General features: G+C 54.8%; 1 protein-coding gene across 4 annotated transcripts; it reads right to left on the bottom strand.

The window, feature by feature from the left end:
- Positions 1-3,363: 3,363 nt before the first annotated feature.
- On the bottom strand, positions 3,364-13,590 carry TINAGL1 (tubulointerstitial nephritis antigen like 1). 4 transcript variants are annotated; one of them, XM_009000798.5, is made up of 12 exons: positions 13,510-13,590; positions 12,638-12,962; positions 11,664-11,730; positions 7,815-7,907; positions 7,469-7,583; positions 6,254-6,377; positions 6,020-6,170; positions 5,720-5,909; positions 5,571-5,616; positions 5,178-5,301; positions 4,312-4,357; positions 3,364-4,208 (listed from the first exon to the last, which is right to left on the bottom strand). In XM_009000798.5, exons 2-12 carry the CDS (start codon positions 12,945-12,947, stop codon positions 4,068-4,070), a joined length of 1,407 nt encoding a protein of 468 aa, XP_008999046.1. In that variant the 5' UTR covers positions 12,948-12,962; positions 13,510-13,590; the 3' UTR covers positions 3,364-4,067. The 4 variants fall into 4 exon arrangements, with proteins under 4 accessions (XP_008999046.1, XP_002750588.1, XP_017830000.1 ...); XM_002750542.7 differs by having other exon boundaries at positions 11,664-11,727; XM_017974511.4 differs by lacking the exon at positions 12,638-12,962.
- Between the last annotated feature and the right edge of the window lie 8,367 nt (positions 13,591-21,957).

Here is a 21,957-nt window from a genome sequence, read left to right as displayed (position 1 = left end):
CCAAGCAGGGATGGGGGTTTTGCCAGATCCCAGGAAGATGTGAGGCATCAGCACTTGTGAAATGATATAACTTAGCAGCCCCTGGGAGATTAGAGTCAGGTGCCTTGGGACCCCTGCAGTGCCCCACAGGGGGCCAGAATAAATGCCCAAGTGAAACATTTGGTGGCTAGGAAAGAATGGAGCTGAAAAAAAAAAAAAATTGCTGCCCCCTCCCTCTGTAGGAGGAGCTGTTGACAGATATTCCCTTTGTGCCAGGTGTGTATGCAGTGCTCCCTGAAGACCCAGAAGATGGTGTCAGGAAAGGCTTTCCAGAGGAGGAACATTTTAGCTGGGTTTTGAAGGATGAATAAGAGCTCGCCAGAAAGGGCTTGGGGAAGGACACTGGAATATCACTATTAATCTTAATATAGAGCTGATGAGTGTGAGGATTTTGAATCCTGCCTCAATTATTAATTGTATGACATTCAGCAACTTAGTTGCTAATCTCTATGCTTCTAGAGATAGTTTTTCTGTTTTTTGCGGGGGGGGGGGGGACTTAAATGAGACAATGTATGTAAGCATTCAGAAGAACAACATGCTGGCAGAAACCTATGGTTAAGCATTCAATGAATGTTTAGCTCCTTATGAAAAGCCTCTATGTTATCAGGTCCAATCTCTTAAAACGATCATAGCTGTTGCTGTTACCGTTTCTTAAGCCTTTAATGAGTTCCAAGCACTGAGCTAAATGCTTAGCATGTTTTGTCTCATTTAATCCTCCCACCAACCCCAGGAGGTAGGTGAGTACCACTGTCCTCCGTTAAAGACCGAAAAACCTGTCCAATCATACACACAGCTGAACAGAGCAGGGCTTCAAACCCAGCTCCATCTAACGTCCCACACCCTTGGCCCTGGGAAAGGGAAGGACCGGCCCGAGGACACACAGCAAGGGGCTTCGGTGCCAGGATTTCTTTAGGGGCGGATTCAGGGGCAGTAATCAGGTTGGGGCGCTTGAGGTAAGCCTCACTCTTTATAACAACACACCCATGCCCGACATCGGAGGAGCAGGGGTGGCTTCCAGAGGCTGGTGGTGGAAGCTAGGGCCTCTCCAGCCCCGTCTGCACCTTGGCCCACTGCAGGACTGGCCCTGGTACAAGTTGGCCCCAGGAACAAGACTAAGGAGGGGCCAGGCTGACCTCACACTGTCAGAGGCGTTTGAACCACAGCAACTCCATCTTGAATAGGTGCCGGGTAAAATAAGGCTGAGACCTACTGGGCTGCATTCCCAGACAGCCCGGCATTCTAAGGCACAGGATGAGCCAGGAGGTCGGCACAAGATACAGATCATGAAGATCTTGTTGGTGAAACAGGCTGCCTTAGAGAATCCGGCCCAAACCCACCAATAACATGATGGCACAAGAATGACCTCGGGTCCTCCTCGCTCCACACTCCCACCGGTGTCATGGCAATGTCAGGAAGTGACCCTATATGCTCTAAAAAGGGGTGAGATGAATAATCCACCCATGTGTAGCATATCATCAAGAAATAACCACAAACATGGGACGCCAGCGGCCCCTGGGGCTGCTCCATGGAGTAGCCGTTCTTAATTCCTTTGCTTTCCTAATAAATTTGCTTTCACTTTACTGTAGGGATTCACCCCCAATTCTTTCTTGTACGAGATCCAAGAACCCTCTATTGGGGTCTGGATCGGGATCTCTTTCTGGTAACAACACGGGTCCGCAGAGCCAAGGCGGCGGAGCTACAGCCGGAGACGAAGCCTTGAGACCGGCCGGCCGCACCCCAGTTCCCCTCCTGTCCCCGCCCTGCCGAGCTTCCTCGGGAGGCTACGTAGAAAATTCCAGACTCGCCAGGCCTCTGAGCCGCTTCCGAGCGGGGTTTTTCCAGCGGGGCGCGTCCCGAGGCCACGGAGGGGGTGCGGAGGAGCCGCCGCCCCTTGGGGCTCCCCGCCGGCCTTGGCTCCCTGAGGACTGGCGGGCGGGACGCAGGAGTCCGGCTCGGGACGTCCTGGCAAACAGGAAGCAAGACAAAGGCCGCCGCGTATCGGGCGCCCGCGTTCCTTTCAGGTGATGCCCGGGAGGCCCGGGGGACACGGCGGTCCTGAGGTGCTGCCAGGGGCCCCGGGGGACCTCCCTGCAGCAGTCCCTCCGCAACTCCGGCTGCCCACTGGCTGGAGGAGGCGGCAGGGAGGATTCCTTGCGCTTGGGGATCCCCCTCCCAGGCACAGGCCCTTGGGCTCCCAGAAAGGAAGGAGCACCAGCCTGGCATCTGTGCCCGGAGGGACACAGTGGAGGCTTGGGAGGGGCGTGGAGGTGAAGGAATGGGCCATTTCCATTCAGTCGTTGCACACACTGCCCGGCCGCCCTATACCAGGGTTTCAGTGTAGGTACCAGGACCCACTAATGAACCAGACCATCCCTGACCTCTGGAAACTTCAGCATAATGGGGAAGATCAGTAGATCCCAGATATCTGACCAGCCTGGACAACATAGTGAAAACCCATCTCTACAAAAAATGCAAAAATTAGCTGGATGTGGTGGTGCATACCTGTAAGTCCCAGCTACTCAGGAGGCTGAAGTGGGAGGACCACTTGAGCCTGGGAGGCAGAGACTGCAGTGAGCTGAGATCACACCACTGCATTCCAGCCGGGGCAACAGAGCAAGGGATGGGTGGCCTGAGCTCCTTGCACAGCCCCTGGCATGTCAGTGGTCCTTCACAGGCACTGTCTAGAAGGGGGAGACCTGGAGTGGGACAAGGGGTGGGTGTTATGGAAGGGCCTCTGAACCAGGGAGCAGGTGTGCAAATGCCTGGAATCTGCATGAACTGGGCAGTTGAGAGGCAGCAAGGAGCAGGTGATGAGGGTGGCTGGGTGGGTCCTGATGGCCTTGGAGCCAGGCTAAGGCCTGGCTTATTGGGAAGCCTGGGGAGGTGGGATGGGAAGCAGGCTCCACTTGGCTCAAGAGCAGGGGGAGAAGAGGGCCCCCTTGCCTGGGTGGCTTGGAGAGGCTGATCTACAGAGACAGAGGCTCCAGCTTCTTCGGGCTGTGCCCCCCTTGCCTGCTGGGCCCTGGCACCGGTTCAGCTGATAGGAGGGCAGTGCTCCCCCTTCAGGCGGCAGCTGACTCAGCGTCTGAAAGGCAGTTCCCACGGTTCAGATTTCTCCCTAGGGCCAAAGGCCATGCCATCCATGCCCTCCCCCAAGTGGGTCAGCCCCCAGAGCATTGACAATTAGGGCTGCATGAAGTTAGGATTTCTAGTCCCCCACCCCTGCCAACCAGCAGTGCCTCAGGCAGTCCTTTCTGCTGTCTAACCACTGCCACTCCAGCTCTGGCTTGGCTGTCCACTCCCAGAGGTTCCAAGACACCATAGTTATCAATATTTTGGCTTTATTTTAAAACTGTGAAAACAAAAATAAATATCTGAAGAATAAGAATACAGGGCTGGGTGCAGTGGCTCATGCCTGCAATTCCAGCACTTTGGGAGGCGGAAGCAGGTGGATTGCTTGAGCCCAGGAGTTCGAGACTGGCCTGGGCTACATAGTGAGAACCCCTCTTTACAAAAAATACAAAAATTAGCCAGGTGTGGTGGTGCACCTGTAGTCCCAACTACTCAGGAGGCTGAGGTGGAAGGGTCGCTTGAGCCCAGGAGTCGGAGGTTACAGTGAGCCCTAATGGGCCACCGCACTCCAGCCTGGGCAACAGAGGGAGATTGTCTCAAAAAAAAAAAAAAAAAAAAAAGTACGGAGTGAAGTGGGGTGGTGGGGCTGGAGACTTGAGGTGTCCTGGCTTTGGTAGTCTTGAGTAGGGGCACCAGGGGCCTGGGATCTGCGGCTGTGTTCCTCCCAGGCCAGGCCCTGTCCCGTCACCGCTGGGAGGTCTGGGGGCTCTTCCAGCCTCGCCTGCCTGCGGCTCCCAGCGGGGCGCTGCGTCAGCGGAACCCGTGCCGGGATTAGCTGCCTGGCGCCCGCCTGCGCCCGGGGCTCTGTCTGGGAAGCTGGGGGCGCCGCCCCACGGGGGCCTCTTCCGCAGGCTCTCAGCCTGGCCCGGGCGGGACCCCGCGTGGTGCCCGCAGCCTCAGTGATGACCCATGTCCTCCATACCCACGCGGCCCCAGACGCCCAGCACGAAGCTCTCGATGTCGCACTCATTGACGCCGCGTACGATGCGGAAGTGACCCCTCTCGCCCCAGGCTGGGCCCCAGGAGTTGGCCGCGGTCTGGGAAGAATGGGGGTGATGCGAAGGGGAATGGGGGTGATGAGAAGGGGAATGGGAGTGGGACGAGGGGAAGAAGGGGCGGGGAAAGGGACAGGAGCCTCACCCAGTATTTGAGCTTCCTTCCATCTGGCCATGTCTCCTCTCCCCATCTGTGGGCAGAGCAGGGGAGAGGGAAGGGCGCTTGGTCTACCAGCTCTCAGTTGCTTCGACCTGGGAAACCTGCCCCATCCAGCCCCCAGTTGCCTTTGGAGAGTTGAGGACACCCTCAGGGCTCAGGCAGGTCTCTGTACCTCTCTGTGCCTCCTCTCACACGGGTAAGTTGGTGCACCCAGGTCCAGGGTTGGGGAGGGGCACCAAGGGTAGAGGGGGGATGAGCAGAAGAGGAAGGGACCTGGGTCCTCCAGAGACCCACCTCCTGGGGCCAGTTCTGTGGGACCACACATCCACCTGCCCTCCCTCGCTTGGGGATCCAGGGAGTGGCAGGTGCCAAGGACCAGAAGGAAGACACTCTGAGAATACGGGTACCTTAGAGACCCCCAAATCCCACCGCAAAGCAAATTTCACTGAGTTCGTTGAAGTCAGTGACTCTAATATCTGTATTCCCTAAATCGGATAGGGAAACTGAGGCCAGGGGAGCGACCTCCCAGGTCACTCGGTGGGTCAGGCAGAGCTGGGACAGGTGCAGAGGTGGGGAGAGGCTCTTGAGTCTCTCTTTGTATTTCACTGGGGTTATTTTATCCCAATGTCAGGAAGGACAACACTGAAGGTTGGGAGTTCCTAAAAAACCTTCAGAGGCTCTCAACCTTCAGTGTGACCCAGGGCAGGTCCTTTCTCTTTCTGAGTCTCAGTTTTCTCTCTTGAAATGGTGAGAGCAATCCTGGCTCTTTAGAGATTGTGAGAATTCCAGGCAGTTCGGAGTCCCTAGCACAAACCCCGCTCTCCCAACCCCTCTGCCCGCATGCCCCTCACCCTGTGATCTTGACTGAGTGGGTCCCATGCCGGCGGTATCTCTCTGGCCTCCCAAGGTTCACTGGCGTGTGGCTGTAGATGCCTCCCTTGTAGAGGAAGAAATCCTCATGCACCTCCATGAGGGCTGTGGGCAGATGTTAGAGTAGGGTCCTCTCAGCCCATTGGCACAGGCACTGGTGCCTGAGTCTATTGAGGTATGCCCAGGCACCAGGGCCCCTCCCTACCAAAGCTCTAAGTGCCCCCTCAAGGCACTGCCTGTGGGAGGGGAGGTCCCACCACTACCGACCCCACTGGACATGCTGCTGAATGCTGTGCAGACCACTTGTGCCACAGTGCCAAGTCTCAAGCAGGGACAAGCTTCTGGAATCAGGGTGCTGGATGAGGGGCATTTACCTTGGACAGGGCCATTCTCCATCAGCTCCTTCATGATCTCTGTGTCCTGGAGGGCAGGGGATGGACAGAGAGCATCCATCAGGGGTGAGACTCCAGGCTTTCACTTCCCAAGCCTCCTGCCTCTGTTCCTCACCCAAGTGCTGACTTACATTGGAGCCGAGGCGGTAGGCAGGAGTGACTTGGTAGATGTTGTTGTTATTAACGTGGCCATTGGGACAGTGGGCAGTGGCCTGGCGCTTGCCCCGACCCGTGGCTCGGCTGTGCATCATACAGGGGGGCACGGGGCCAGCCTTGTCTCGCTCACGGCCCAAGAAGGGGTAGCAGTGGTCAGACACCACCCTGGAGAGGCAAGACGGGGCAAAGGCAGAAAGACTTGGTGCATCATGGCCCAGGCCATGCCCATGGAGCTTCTCACCCTCTTCCCTGCCCACATCCCCATTGCTGCATACCCTCGGCGACGCAGGAACCACCAGGCACCATCGAGATGCCCACCGCGGCAGCCCTGTTGGTGGTGGGTGTTACAAGACAGCAGGTTCTGGGGTGACAGGATGGGTGTCATGTGTCCCAGAGAATGGATAGAGACACGATCGGATGCCACAGCTGGTGGGGTGAGGCAGAGGGGCCGTCAGGAGACTCAGAACTTGGCCTCCTGTCCCAGGCACCAGCCGTTGCCCTTAACTTACCTGCTGTGGAGAAGGCCCAGGAGCCTGCACAGTTGCCCTGGTCAAGAGGCTCATGAATCAGGTTGGGCCACTTCTCAGAGGCCTCGAAGGCCGTGGGAAGCACCTCCCCTGGGTTCAGCACTGTCTGCAAGATAAAGGTTGCCCTGTCTGCCTCCTGTTCTGCCCTGGCTTGCCCCTCAGGTGTCCACTGGCATTGGAGGGCCACCAAGTCCAGGGCCTTCTGAAGTTTGATCTTGAACCCTCCTGCTGCGGCAGGATTCCAGCTGCCTCCAACTTTGACTTGAGTTGAAGAACGCAGCACCATTTAGTGCTTCCCAGGTATCAGGTGGGGGTGACTAGTTCTGCTTTCCAGATGAGGCAGCTGAGGCCAGGCACAGGCAAGTGACCAGCCCAGGTCCCTCAGCTTTCCATTCTCAACCCCTGCCTCTTTCCTCTGCACCTTCTGTTCAGCCATAGCCTTCCCACCAGGGCCTTGGGCTCAGGCCTCAAAGGGCAGGGGAGGGAAGAGGCAGTAGGGTCCCATGACCAGGCAGGCTGCCAACACAAACAGCAGGAGGCAGAAAATAGCCAGAGGCCCAGGGGAAAAAGGGCAGGGCCAGGGTCTAGTCACCCCAGGCCGAAGTTTCTGCAGGGAAGGCCACTCCTGCCAGCCCTGTCTCCCCACTGCCTGTGACTGATGGACAGATGCTCCGGCGCGTGTCCTAGTCCAGGCCTGCTGAAGCTCCCCTTCCTTACCCTTTCACTTTGGGCCTGGTTTCCATTCCTCTCCCAGAGGGTCCCACTGTTGGGAAGGGAGAAGCCCTCTCCTCCCTTGGGGTTCCATTGAATCGGCATTTATTTCCGAGAACTGCTGCCCTCTGGCCAGAGCTGGAGGAGTGTCTCTCCTTCCCTTCCCAAAATACCAAGGTGACCCCCTGTCCCCTTGGGCCCTGACCCAGCTGTACTGAGACCAGCAACATTTTTCCCAGGCTGGGGAGATCAGGGGGGAGCTGATGCCAGGACCACAAAACTCAAAATGAGCATCAGTTCTTCCAGCAAAGCACTTCTTGTGGAAGCAGGAAACAGAGGCCCAGAGAAGGGGAGTAACTTGTCCAGAGACACACAGCCTCATAGTAGGGGATGGTCCGGGCCCTTGGAGGAGCAGGGTACAGGGCCAGCATCCTGAGGTTCTGAGCCATGGGGAGATGGCAGGATTGTGGGAAAAGATGGACTTACATAAATTTCATGCATGTTCATGACAGAGGAAGATGGGCGGATGGTGCCTAGGCGGTAGCGAATGCCCTCATCCAGGGTCATGCCCCAGAAGGCACTGTGGTTCCCAGCCTGCCACCTGAAGGAGAGGGGATGAAAGGAAGTCACAGATTTGCCAAGGCTTGGGGCCTTGGGGGTAGGTACATGTGGGTGGGAGAGAGGCACAGTGGCTGAGTGCACACACAATCAAATCTGGGTACAGGAGTGCCCTCCAGCAGGGCATGTGTGGATATGTGCATGTGTGTGCATGTGTGGATGTGTGCCTGTGTGTGCATGTGTGCCCACTGAGGGTGCTTCTAGGACCTCTCACCCATAGTTGCCCTGGTTGATGGCGTTGATCATGTCTGGATCCACCAGGCATGGCTCTTGGTCACAGTGCCACTGCCTGTTCTCCTGGCAGGTGCTGGCGAGAAAAGGAGAAAAGGAAAGGGTAAGTGGGGGGTTGGGGACCCTCTGAAGGAATATGACCTTGGAGGTTAACATGGGCCAGGGATTCGGTACCAGTGACTATGGGAGAATCTCTAGGTGGTCCCATCCAGCAGGATGGCTTCAAATGTCAATGTCTAGTTCATGATTCTCAAGTTTATATCTGTGGCCCAGATTTCTGCCTGAACTCCAGAGCCAAGGATCTCACGGCTACTCAACATCACTACCAAACATACCCTGAACCGAATTCCTGATCTCCCACACCTATTCCCTTCATAGTTGTCAGGAAATTGGAATTCCATCCTTCCTGGAGTTTGGGCCCCAAACCTGGCAGTCCCTGGTGACTTCCTCTCACATGCTGATCCAGTGCCTCCACATATCCTGTGGGTCTACCTTAAAGCCGCAACCATTCTCTCCTGCAGCCCCCTGAGTCTGATCACCTCTCACCTGAATTCCTGCTGTGGCTTCCTCACTGTGAGTGCTCCCTGCATCTGCCCCGGGCCCCCCTCTTCCAGGGTATTTTTAACATAGCTGCCTGAGTGACCCTGCTAAACCTAAGTCATATCATGTTGTTCCTCTGCCCAAAGCCATCCACTGGCTTCCCATCACAGAATAAGAGCCAAAGTTTAGTGATGACAAGGGCTGCTCGATCTGTCCTCCTGTCCCGATATACTCCTCCTCCTAGTTCTGGTTCCAAGACTCTCACTAGGCTGGCTCCTGATGGTTCACAATGATCTGCCTGCTCCCCACCACCCCCTGCTTTTTTTGAGACAGGGTCTTGCTCTGTTGCTCTGGCTGGAATGCAGTGGTGTGATCTCGGCTGACTGCAGTCTCTGTCTCCCAGGCTCAAGTGGTCCTCCCACCTCAGCCTCCTGAATAGCTGGGACTACACGTGTGCACCACCACACCCAGCTAATGTTTGCATTTTTTGTAGAGATGGGGTTTCGCTATGTTGTCCCAGTTGGTCTCAAATTCCTGGCCTCAAGCAATCCACCCTCCTTGGCCTCCCAAAGTGCTGGGATTTCAAGTGTGAGCCACAGGCCTGGCCTGTTTATATAGTTTAGACCTGTTTCCTCATAGGCTCTAAATTCCTTGAGGGCAGGTATTGTTTGGTATTTTCAGTGCCTAGGAAAACAAAACCTAGCACATAATAAGCACCCAATAAATATCTGTTGGCTGAGTCAATGACTGAGGCCATATACTGAATTGACTAAGAGCATGGGTTCTGGAATTCAAATGCTGGGTTCCACTCCTAACCCACTAGCTGTGTGATCTTAGGAGATTCATTCAAACTCTGTCTCTGTCAATGCCCTTGTCTATAAAATCAGGATAATACAGTGGCACCACTTTCCAGGGATTCCATGACAGGCTTGTAAAGCATTTTGCACCAGGCCTGGCCCATTGTGAAGCACTCAAAATTAATACCTACCATCACCGTTCCGTTACAGGAACCCAGACCCCACTTCTCTAGAGCTTCAGACTCACATCCCACTGACCTTCTGACCTCTCTGGATGTGCAAAAGGCACCTCAAACTCAAAACAGCCCATCTGCCTCCCCCAGCCTGCTCTTCCCTAAAATCTTCAGCTCTGAAAATGGCACCCGGTTGTTCAAGCCAGAGCTCCGTGTGGTCTGCGGTATCCGCCCACATGCCCCCCATCAGCATCAGCAGGGCTTGGAGATGGCTTATCGGGAATCCACCTGCCTCCCGCCCCTCCACCATGGCCTCCCTACTCCCGTCCCTCGTCACCTCTCACCTGGACCACGGCACTGGCTTCTTCATCAAGACCGCTATCCCTTTAGTATTCCTGGCCATCCCTCCCTACCCACCCCCAGGCCAGAGAGATCTTTGAGGAACGTAAATCAAACCGCATGCTCTCTATATGGCTTCCCATGAGTCTTAGAACAAAACGCAGAATCCTCGGCATAGCTGATGTGACCCACAAAACGTGGCCTGCTCCTCTTTTGAGTGTCTCTTCCCTACCCCAGCTCCAGCCAAAATGAGCTCAGCCACCTCCCAGCCTTCCCACAAGCCGCTCCCTCTGCATAGGCCAGGCCTCTTGTCCTCTCTTCTATCCTTCTCCCCGGTCTCAGCATAAATGTCCCTTCCTCAGAGTGGCTTTCCCGCCCCCTCCCTACTCTAAGCTGGGACCCCATTATTCCCTCTTTCCCCTATAACACTGGACAGCTTGTCAGGATACATTCATTTATTGTCTTCCCATGCCCTTCGCCTTACGCTAGAAGTGGGACAAGAACTGTGTCTGTTGCATTTCTGCTTCATTTCATGAGCCCAGCACAGTGCCTGCCACGCAGAAGGTCTTTAATAAGCAGTTGTGAATGGAAGGGCTGCATTCTATGAATTCTATAATGCTTGTACAAGCTCATAGCTCTGTTATTACAAGATGCTCAACTGCCTCCTTCCAAGCTGCCCGAGGCTCCCACCTCCAATGTTGCCTTTTAAGGAGCCTTAAGGGGAGCCAAGACCCAGTATGGCTGCGCTCTCCAGCCCCGGAGCGGTGGGGGCAGTTCTGGGGAGGGCCAGAGGAGTCCGAGGGCTGGGGAGGCACTCCTCGCCCTTCCTTTCTGCATCTGCACACCAGGCTGTCCCCCCTTTGCACACCTAGGCAGCAGCACCTGACCAGACTCTGGAAGCATCCCTTGAGGTCTCTGAAACCTGGACACTCCCCACCTTCACCCCAGAGCCGTCCAGAGGAGAGGGCAGTAGGCTGCTCAATCCCTTCCTTTGCCCCCAGGGCTGCCCACACAGGTCCAGACAGGGCCAGTGATAGCAGGTCCAGGCATTCCAGAGGGGGCCTAAGGGCCAGAGACAGGAGTGAGAGAGAGTTAACCCCTCAGCATCCAGAGCCATCCTATCAGAACCTGCAGACTCGGGCAGGCGTGTTTTATCCTTCTGAACACATACACGCATGGTGCTTACACAGCACGCTGCACACACACATGCTCTCACCCAGACACGTGCTGAAACGCCTCTCCCTCACTGTGACCCGGGTACCCCTCACCCTAGTGAGGCAATGGAAACAGCTTATGCGCAATGCATTCCAAAAAGTTTCCTTCTCTCTGGGGCTTCAGTCCCAGGCGAAGAGGGAGTGGGGGTGGAGTGGGTGCAGGGCCTCCTCTTCCAAGTCACAGGCTCCCCATTATTTCTATTAAGGTGTTCAGGGTTTCCTACCCGGCCCTTCTTCACTTCCCATCTCAGACTGAAGAGGGGGATACCCATGACCCCTTCCTCCTCCTTCAGGGGAAGGGAAGAGGAGCCACATTTCAGGGAAGGCCCTGCTAGATGCTGGCTGGCCGCCTGCTCAGCCATCCCTGACCCTCATCAGCCAGCGGCAGCGGATGCCGCGGTCAGAGGTTTCCTTCCTGGCGCCCCGTTTTCCCTCTGACTCTGCGGTGACAGCAGGAATAGCTGGGAGGGGTAGCCCAGCCCAAGCCAGGGGCGGGGGTGATAGGGGTGGGTGGAGAAGGACTCCCAGTTCAAGGGCAGCCCTTGGGCCAGGCACCCATGGCTGGCCATGCTTGAGGAATGCTGTTGGAATGATGTGAGATAAGTTGACTTGGTCAGTGTTAAAATTCCTCTGTTGCAGATGAGGAAACTGAGGTTCAGAGAAGGGTAAAGACTTTCCCTTGCAAAAGAGTCACAGGGATAGAATTTGAAACAAGTCTGTCAGCCACAAGCCTCCCAAAGCAAGACCTCTCTAGTCTCCAAACACTCACCAACGGTTACAGTTGTCCCAGTAGGTTCCCAAGACTGGATAGATGCGACCTCCATGCATACATCCTGCTGGAAGGAAAGAGAAGTGAAACTAGAGCCAGAGAGGATGGGCTGATTGGTCAGAGCCTCAGAGGTCAGGCACCTTGAGGTCAGGAACGTTTCCAAGCTCACCAATCTCTCTCTCTCTGACACACACGCACATGCACACACGCATGCACACACACATGCGCGCACACGCACACACACACACGCCAGCTCTCACTGAAATGAAAGCCAAACTGTAACTGAAGACGTCTCCTGCAGGGTCACACACCAAGACTTGGGAAGTTCTTCAGTGATTCCAACCTGGATCCCTCTCACTTTACTTGGATGCAGCCACAACATTCCCGGGATTCTTTGCCATTTAAATAAGTTAGGGTTAGGCCCAGAGTAGGTAAGCGACTGCTTTAAGAGAACACAGCTGAGATGACAGCTCAGGTATGCAGTCTGCCGGCCCAAGCAACATGGAACTGTGGGAAGGAACGCAAGTGATTCTCCTATTGGACAGGGGCAAGTGCATGGAAAGGATGACAGCGAGGCTGAAAGCAGGAACAGAAATGACCCATCTCCCAGGTATGAGCAGCGGAAAACTGTCTAAGATGACCCTCATCGACCCATGTGTGCCTTATCAGCCCAAGAGTGAGTCAGCAGGTGCGGCCAGCACCTTCCGTGTCTGGAGTGGAGACAGGATTGGGAGAAAATGTGGGAGGCAGCCCTATCTTTGGGACAACTTAGAGTTCTAACCAAGGAGCTTCTTCCATTCTTGCTGGAGAGAGTCAAGTTAGACCACAGCAGAGACTTCCCAGAGGGGCAGGGCAGGGTCCCAGATTTTACAGAGCCTCCCCTGGAAAAGTCAGTGCATCCAGCTTTGCTCCTGAGCCTTGCTGAGTCTGGAGTGGACAAAGTGACCCGCCCTCCTGGCCATCTTGGTGCCCACCTTGGATTGGGGGAAAAGGGGGTGGCACGCCAAGGCAGAAGTCCCAGAAGTCAGGGCAGCAGTCGGAGACCGTGCGGTTGCAGAAGAGGTCACAGTAACAGATGGTGCCCAGGTAGGGCAGGGCACAGTCGTCGGCACGGCCACGGCAGCACAGGTCCTGCTCCTGGCAGTACCGGCCTCCCGCGTCCCGGATGCCCCGCAGGTGCAGACCCGGAGCTAGCTCCCGGCGCCCACGACCCTTCTGGGCACCCAGAGCCACGTGGCCAGTCAGCAGCAGCAACAGCAGTAGCCCCAGTGGACATCGCCACATGGCGGCTCCTGGGCCCTGGGGGGCAGAGATGGTGGGCAGCAGAGACTCCCTGGCATACCAGAGATGGGTCTCCCAGTTTCCTGGAGCTGAGAGTTCAAGAGGGGCCAGCAGGGAGGGAAATCCCGATTCCTGAGTTCTCAGGCAGGACATGGGCTTCTTCTCCTCAAGCCCCCAGGAGCTTTTGTGGGCCCTGGCAACAGGGGGATGGGGACTGGGCAGAAACGGAGCCCCTCCCTGACCTAGGCAGGGACCTTCAAGGACAAGGAAATGAGGGGTAGTGGTATTCTTGGTGCTCCCACCCAGCACTCGTCCTGTGGACCCAAGGTCTCTCCCGTCCTGGGCCCCTCTGCCCTCCAGCAGACCCATCCCCAAACTGGGTCCTTGACTTTGTGCTCTCCTGTCTCCTCCGTCTTCTGGGTCCTCCTCTCTTCTGCTCCTGTGTCCCTCTGTTCCCCTCCAGTGTCCCTCTCTCTGCCATCTGTCTTGGTTCCTCTGCCTGCCCCCTCCTCCTGTTTCTTCCCGGTCTACACCTTCCGCCCTCTGAGCAGGGGAGCGTCCCTACCTGGTGAGGGTGTGGGCTGGGGCCCAGGCTGCCCCGCGCGCCTCCGCCTCCTGGTTCTGCGACCGCCGGACACTCAAAGTCAAGAGAGGAGCGCGGGGCGGGGCGCGTTTTGTACCGCCCATCCTCTGCACCGCCCTGGCGGCGGGAGGGCGGGGCCGGCTGGCTTGTACCTGGAGTCACTACCCCACCACTCCGGACCGGAGTTGTGGGCTTGCAGGGTGGAGAGACGACAAGCACGCGACTATCCTGGCTGGGTCTCCCGTGGTGGAAGCCGTTCGCTTAGGGGAACCCCAAGCAGGAAGGATTGTGGTCTGATACCGGGAAAGACTTCCCAGTGGGCGTCCCTGTGGAGCTGAGGGGCTCTGGTGAAGGGGAGATGTGGGCAGCTGAGCTCTGAGTTATGGACACAAGTTTGGAAAAAGATGGGGAAGGCATGTGAGGCAAAATTCTCTAAGCCTCCCCTGACCCCTCAGTAATAAAAACAGCCATGCACACCCCTCTCCATGGTGCTCCCCAGGCTTGGGTGCCGCCCCAGCTCCTAGGAATGATTGGAATTCCAGGAGTGTGATCCTTAGGTGCCCGGGGTGGCTCACCTCAGGGAGGTGGGCATGGTGTGGGGGCAGCCCCCCGCCCAGCACCTCCCCCTCTAGCAAACTAAGGGTGTCCTGTTTGGCACCTGTCCCCCTCCAAGGACCTGAAGGGAAGGGCCCTGCCAGCTGGCACCGCCTGCAGAGCCCCTCCTTCTTGCCCCAGGCATAAACCTTTCTTTGCCCAGGCTGGCCTGGGACCCAAACAATGGTGCTTCTGTCCCACCAGGTCTGCCGTCACCTTTTACCTTCTCATTGTGCAATGCCCTCTCTTCCAACAGGTTGGGCCCAGGCCAGAGGTCTCTACCTGCAAAGAGGATAAGAGACTATGCTTGGACAAACCCTCCCAGGCCCAGGCCTGAGCCTCACATGCTGGCCCCTGGGGAGGCATCGGGGACTCCCTTGTCCTCCCACTGACCTCCCTGCAACCCTCTCCAAACCTAGGGGCATCTTCAGCTGGCCAGCCCCTGGGGCAAGGGAGAGAGCTGAGGACCATGGGCGCCTGTGGCTGAGTTACCCCTGCCATGGACCACTGGGTGGTGAGTCACCAAGGAGGTCCTGCCCTAGTGGTAGGGGTGGAGGGATGATGTCCTGGGGCCCCAACACTGGCACTGACACACCCAGGAGCTGTCCATCTGCTCCCTGCAGGGACTTGGGAGGACAAAGCCCAGGTGGGAAACTGAGGTTCAGAAGAACACATTTGCCTGAGTTCATGCAGCCAGAACACAGTTTCCCTGCCTGCCACCAGCCCACTCCTTTACCCCTTGTCACCAACTACAGGTCTCAACACGCTCCTGGTTGGGAAGTCCCTTTTCCTAGCTAAGCTTCATTGATCTTACTGCAAGATGGGCCCCTTGGTATTGGTAAATGTCATATCCTCAGGGTGAGAGATGAAGGCTGCTTTCTTTCAGAAGAGCTCACGCCCAGAGTGCCTACTTTTATGGGTCAGTTTCATGGTTCTGGGGCTGGGGGCTGGCTCAGGGACATCTGATCCATCTTTTGCCCAAAATCACAGCCCGTAGGCTACCCTCATGAGTCTGGGTGTGTTATCTGTGTGTGCATGTATGCATGTGGATATTGAGTAGCAGAGTTTGTGGGGTGTTTCTGCTTCTGCTTAAGGCTGTCAGTCCACATCCGATCATCTGTGTTTCTTTTGTTTTGTTTTGTTCTGAGACAAGGTCTCACTCTGTCACCCAGACTGGAGTGCAGTGGCAGGATCTCAAATCACTGCAGCTTTGACCTCCTGGGCTCAAGCAATCCTCTCACCTCAGCTTCCTGAGAAGCTGGAACTATAGGCGCACAAGGTGTACGCCGCCATCCCGAGCTAAATTTTTTTGTATTTGTAGTAGAGATGGGATTTCACCATGTTGCCCAGGCTGGTCTCAAACTTCTAAGCTCAAGCAATTCACCTGCCTTGGCCTCCTGAAGGGTGTTTACCTGTATGTCTGCTATGTGCCTGTGTATCTGTGAGTCTGGACATTTTGGCTCTCTGCCTGTCCTTATCTGTGTCTGCTTCTCTGTCCATTGACCTGTCCATCTGCTATGTACTGGTGCATCTGTGTGTGTGTATCTGTCTCTGTGTCCATCACAGTGTGTCTGTCTGCCAGTGTGTGTTGTTTGCCTGTATTTGTGCACTTGTTGGCTTGTAGGTCTGTGTGTGTGTGTCCTGTCTGTGTCTGCCTATGAGGTGTCTGTGTATCTGTGTGGGTGTCTGCCTGTGTCTGTGTGGGGATTGTGGCCATCTGCCTGTCCTTGTCTGTCTGTCTGTGTGTAAGAGGCGGGGACACAGAGCAGGGTTTGAGAACAGAGCCACAGCCTCCCCGCTATTACTGAGCTTGGCACAGAGCCCGCCCCAGTGGAATTTCGTGACTCACTAGGTTCCTTAGCCAAGGAGGAAAGGGCAGGACCGGGGGTGCTGGACACCCCCACTTTCCTTTTCCATGACCCTTTGCCTCCTGGTGACTCATTCTGTGACTTATTCTTTTTTTTTTTCACACTGTCACCAGGGCTGGAGTGCAGTGGCACGATCTTGGCTCACTTCAACCACCGCCTCCTGGGTTCAAGTGATTCTCCTGTCTCAGCAGGAGAATCCCAAGTAGCTGGCATTGCAAGCACACGCCCCACCACACCCAGCTAATTTTTAGTATTTTCAGTAGAGATGGGGTTTCACCATGTTGGCCAGGCTGGTCGCAAACTCCTGACCGTGATCCAACCGCCTCGGCCTCCCAAAGTGCTAGGATTACAGGTGTGAGCCACTGCGCCCGGCTCTCTGAATTAGCTTTGACCAAAGTGGGGCCTTGTCCAAGGGCCTGGGACAGAGCAACAGGAGAGGAGACACCAGTGAGACTTTCCCCTCCAAGCCCTTCATCCTTCCCAAGAGGCAGGTAGCCTGGGTCCCCGTGGTGGTTCTGTCCTCCCTTACTCTGGACCCCCGCAGCATGGCCTTTCTCTGGGCATTGGTACTAATCTGTACTCAGGTGCTCCCTGGAGGCCCTCTTGTGCTCTCTTATTTTTACAGAGGAAGGCAAAGCCAGAAAGGGGCAGTGACATGCCTAAGGACACACAGCAGAGCAGAAGCCCAGGCCTCCTCTCTTTAGAGTTCCAGAGCTCCCTGCACCCCACAACCTTCACAGCTGCCCTAAGTGTTCAGAATCAGTCATTCTCCTCTCCTTTGCCTTCTGGGAAGACAAAGACCCATTGTCTGCTCAACCCAGGTCCGTAGCTGAGGACCCAATACTTGAGGCCTAGGAGTTCAGATGCTTGGAGCCCAAATGGTACCCCAGCCAAGGCTTGGGGCTCCTTGTGGCTCCCTGTGGTCAATGGGACATGTCCAGAGCTCAGGGAAGTGCTCCCTGGGACTGAGTCTGAGATCTAGGCCAGGCCTAATAGCGTAGCATGTTAGGCCATGTTGTGATATGTTGGGGCTTCCCAGGGCTGATGGACTGTTTCATAGGAAGACCCCACAGAGGGCTGTGTGACAGCCAGAGTGTGGTGCCGTCATAGATGCTGGAGCTTGCAGCACACAAAGCTGCAGGCCACATGGAAGTGTGCTGTGCCATGCAATGGCATGCTTTACTGCTTCATTTTCTCAATCATTCAACAAATATTTGTTGAGCATTTACAATATGCCAGGTTCTGTGCTAGGTGGTGAGTGTTCACTGTTGAACCAAACAGCTGCAGTTCTGCTACTGCGGAGTTTGCAATCTAATGGGAAGAGAGGCTGGGCATGGGGGCTCACACCTATAATCCCAGCAGTTTGGGAGGCCAAGCCAGGTGGATTATTTCACTCAGGGGTTTGAGATCAGCCTGGGCAACATGGTGTAACCCTGTCACTACCAAAAATTCAAAAATTAGCTGGGCATGGTGGCATGCGCCTGTGGCCCCAGCTATTCAGAAGGCTGAGGAGGGAGGATCACTTGAGTCCAGGAGGCAGAGGTGGCAGTGTGAGCTGAGATTGTGCCACTGCACTCCAGCCTGGGTGGCAAAGTGAGACCCCATCTTGGATAATGATGATGATAATAATAATAATAGGAAGATAGACAGATAAATAAGCAACACCCCCCAAGCAGATCAAGAAGTCATTCCAAAATGTGGAGTGTTATGAAGACATGCACACAGCCTCGGAACCTGGAGTAATGCGGTGGCCAAGGCGGTCTCAGAGAGGAGATGATGTCTGAGCTGACAGCTGAGGGATGAGAAGAAGGCAGCCTCTTCCAGGGCCAGCAGAGGCGTCCTAGGAACTGGATCAGCATGAGCAAAAGCTCTCAGGCCTGGCACAAGTGGTCCACTTGAGAAGCAGGAGAGATCCCTGAGCAGCTGGAGTGCAGGGAGTGAGGCTCACAGAGGAGCAGGAAGGGGCTGGGAGGAGGCTGGGCCAGCTCACCCAGGACAGGCTGTAAGAAGGGACTTGAATTGTCTTCTGACCACTGAGGAGATGGAAGCATAAGAGTAAAATCACCTGATTTGCATGTGCAAAAGCCCAGTCTGGCTTCTCTAGAAAGAACAAATGATTGCAGGGTAAAAGTGGATTTAGCGAGGTCAGGTGGAGGCTGGGCACCTGCCGTGTATGGTAGACAGCATGCCACCAAACAGACTCACAAAAGCCCTATTAGCTCCATTTCACAGACGAGCAAGTCAAGAAGCAGAAAGACTCTCTGGCTTGCCCCAGGTCACACAGCCATTAGGAACAGGGCAGTGCCCTGGTGCCCAAGCCCTGAGGCCCCGACACACTGCCTCTGCAGCGGCCACAGCTGTTCAAAAACTAAGCTGACTCTCACACCTGGTAGTGTCTGTGGTCATTCCCTGTGGATGGAAGTGGGGAAATGCCGAAGACAAAAGACAGCTTTCCCGTTTCTGTCATATTTCTGTATCCTGGGTGTTTGGAGCCAGTTGAGCTCGAAGGGCCCCTGAGTGCTGTTTCCTTGTGATATTTGGGGGTTAACAGCTTCCCCTCATCTCTTAATTATCTGCCCTCCTTCACTTCAGCTGCACATTGGTTAAAGAATGCTCTCCCAGGAAAACAGCTTGGTGTTACCACCAGCAAACATCTTAGAAAACGAACGCTATCCTTGAGTGCCTGTTTACAGAAACACTTTTACATCTCACTTGACATTTCTGGCTAATCTGGATCCTTCCAGCCAGGAATATTAATATACAGGTCTTGAAAAGTGCAAGAGGCTCCTCCATGGCTGCAAGCACATTTCACGCTCTTCCTTCTTGATCCCCAAGCAGACAGTGATAAGACTCCAATAGCTGGGCAAATACCAACCCAACAGGAAGAATCACTTTGAAGAGCTTGGTTCTTGGGGTCAAATACTGTGGTGTGGCCTTTTGATTGTAATGAGTTGAATGGAGGCCTCAAAAACGATATGTCCATGTTCTAATCCCCAGAACTTGTGAATGTGACCTTATTTGGAACAAGAGTCCTGGCAGATGTGGTTAAGTGATGGATTTTGAGATGAGGAGATCGTTCTAGGCTATCTGGGTGGACCCTAAATCTGTTGACAGTATCCTTATGAGAGACCCCAGAGGATACAGACAGAAGAGGAAGAGGCAATGTGGCCCCAGAGGCCGAGATCAGTGTTCTGTGGCCACAATTCAAGGAATACCTGGAGCCACCAGAAGCTGAAGGAGGCAGGGGACAGATTCTCCCCGACCCTCCGGATATCCCAGAGGAAGGACAGCCTGGCCAGCACCTTGGTTTTGGACTTCCGTCCGCCAGAACTGAGAAAACGAACTTCTGCTGTGTTAAGCAGCCAAGTTTGTGGCAGTTCATCATAGCAGCCCTGGGAGGGAAAGACCAGCCCCTCCGTAGTAACATCAGAGCGTGGGAAGATAAGGAGAATCCCAGGGGAGGGACAGAGTTCCCCTGTGTCACCACACAGCTACTTGGACACAAATGGACGTGGGCAGAGAGAGTCATGCAGGTCAAGGGCCTGGCAGGGAGTCAGGAGCCCTTGGAAGTCCTAGTGGGCCTGCAGCTGAAGGGGGATCCACGAGGCCTGAGCTCCACCTGCCGATGGGAATCGCCAAACCCAAGGCTGTGTGCAGGTCAAGCCAGCACAAGCAGCTCATGCCGGCAAAAGCAGAGCAAACCAGCTCGGGCAATATCAAGTCATCTTAAAGTGGTTCACACATTAGGTGGTATTGGGGTTAAGAGCCAGGTTTAAGGAGGTTTATCACTCAGTAGCCAGGTAAAGCAGGTTTCAGTTCTGGCTCCACTGCTCAGCAACTGGGGAAACTGGAGTAAGCTTCTTAAACGCTCTGTGCCTCAGTTTCTTCATGTGTAAACGAGGGCACTAATAACAGTCCCTACCTGCAAGGCGGTTGTGAAGATGATATGGATTCATATACATTGGGCACTTGAAACTGACAATACTGACATACCACAAGTACAAAATAAGTGTCTGCCATAATTAAGCTCACCCAACTTAAGACAGACACAGATGATCGGAATAGTCAAGTAGACTCAAATATGTTCAAATGGAGCCCACCAGTTAAAACTAGCTGAGACCAGTGTGAACCGGCTCAAGCCTTTCAGGCCAAGCTGTACTAAAACCAGATTAAATCAGTCAAAACAGGATTAGAATAGTCAGTCTGGAATCTCTACACGCACGCCTGCACATTTGAGGGGTCTCTCTCCACCCCCTCTGTACATAAGATTGAACAGTAACAAACAGCCCCATATCTCCCAAGAACAAACAAAACAGGCAGAGGGTCACTGATGTCCCCAAGTAAGACATGCAGACATTTCCCTGTCGGAAACGCGCTCAAATTCTTTACGGCAGGTCAAGGCTCAAATATCAGAAACCAACTTCACACTAAATAAACAGGAGACAGGATCTGTGGTCCAGGATCCCGAGGTGCTCATGAAACCCATGGGTAGGAAGTGCAGCTGGAGCCTGCGAGTGTCTGGAAGGCTGTCAGAGCTCACGGCCGATCTCTCTGGCCCAGGAAGGGGAATTGAATCCCTCAGGGTCAGGAGCTCCATGAGCAGCAGGCTGGTAGGGAGGTGGGAGCTGAAGGTGAGAGGCTGGAAGTCAGGCTGTTGTGGGGCAGCTTGCACCAGTGAACACAAGAGCCCCAGCTTGTGGGCACTTGGAAGTCCTAGCTGTTTCCTGGCTCTACCCTGACCCCTGGGGTGCCCGCTTCACAGAACACCAGTAATGCATTTTCGTTACTCTATGCTTCCTGGTAGAAGCAGACCTTCAAAGGGGCCAGAAGACACCTGGCTGGGTGGGCAGCAGCCCCTCCGTAGTAACATCAGAGTGTGGGAAGATAAGGAGAATCCCAGGGGAGGGACAGAGTTCCCCTGTGTCACCACACAGCTACTTGGACACAAATGGACGTGGGCAGAGAGAGTCATGCAGGTCAAGGGCCTGGCAGGGAGTCAGGAGCCCTCAGTGCCAGTCCTGGCTCTGCTGCTGACATGCCACGTGACCTTGAGCAAGTAGCCACCCTGTCTGGGCTTTGCTAACCCATATCCAGAATGAGAAGGTATCCTCCATGGTCACTGGAGGTTTTAAATCACATAAGTGAGAGAGAGCTCATTCAGCCCAACCCTCTGCCACTAAAGGAATGGAGACACCGAGGGGAGGAATTGGGCCACAGTGATGAGGAAACTATCACCACCATTGATTAGCCAGCTACTTGTGCTTGATAAACTCCCTCTTGGTGGAAAGGGCTTTCTCACATCCAGCAGCACAAATGCTGTGAGCATCTGCTACAGGCCGGGCATCTTCTCTGGGCTGGGCACTTGACATGGGCTATCTCATTTACCCCCCTAACAATCCTACGGGATATTATCATCCCCATTTCACATGTGGGAAAACCAGAGAGAAGACTTACTCAGACACAGCTATCTGAACCTTGTTTCCAGTTCCCCTGGAAACAGCAGGGAAAGCAAGGTGGGGGGAAACCAGTGGTCAAGATTCCACGCAGAATGTTCCCCAGAATCAACCTGTGGGGAGAAGGCAAAGGAACCGGCTCAGGTCCGGGAAGAAGCGGGGAGGACAGTGTCCTGTTGACTTACTCAAAAACATCAATTTTTGTTTGATTTTTAATTCATCAGTCACCACTTTTTATTAGCATCTCATATATTCTTTCAGTTTCTTTCTGCAAGTACAAAAAGGATGATTTTTTTCTTTCTTTTTTTCTTCTTTGAGACAGGGTCTCACTCTGTCACCCAGACTGCAGTGCAATGGTGCAATCTCGGCTCACTGCAACCTCCGCCTCCTGGGTTCAAGCGATTCTCTGCCTCCTCCTCCTGAGTAGCTGGAATTACAGGCATGCACTATGATGGCTAATGTTTGTATTTTTAATAGAGACAAGGTTTTGCTATGTTGGCCAGGCTGGTCTCGAA

This window comes from Callithrix jacchus, chromosome 7, assembly GCF_049354715.1.
Source record: "Callithrix jacchus isolate 240 chromosome 7, calJac240_pri, whole genome shotgun sequence".
NCBI classification, from domain to species: Eukaryota; Metazoa; Chordata; class Mammalia; order Primates; family Cebidae; genus Callithrix; species Callithrix jacchus.
The sequence above is the reverse complement of the archived record's forward strand: the minus strand, read 5'-3'. Positions and strand labels throughout refer to the sequence as shown.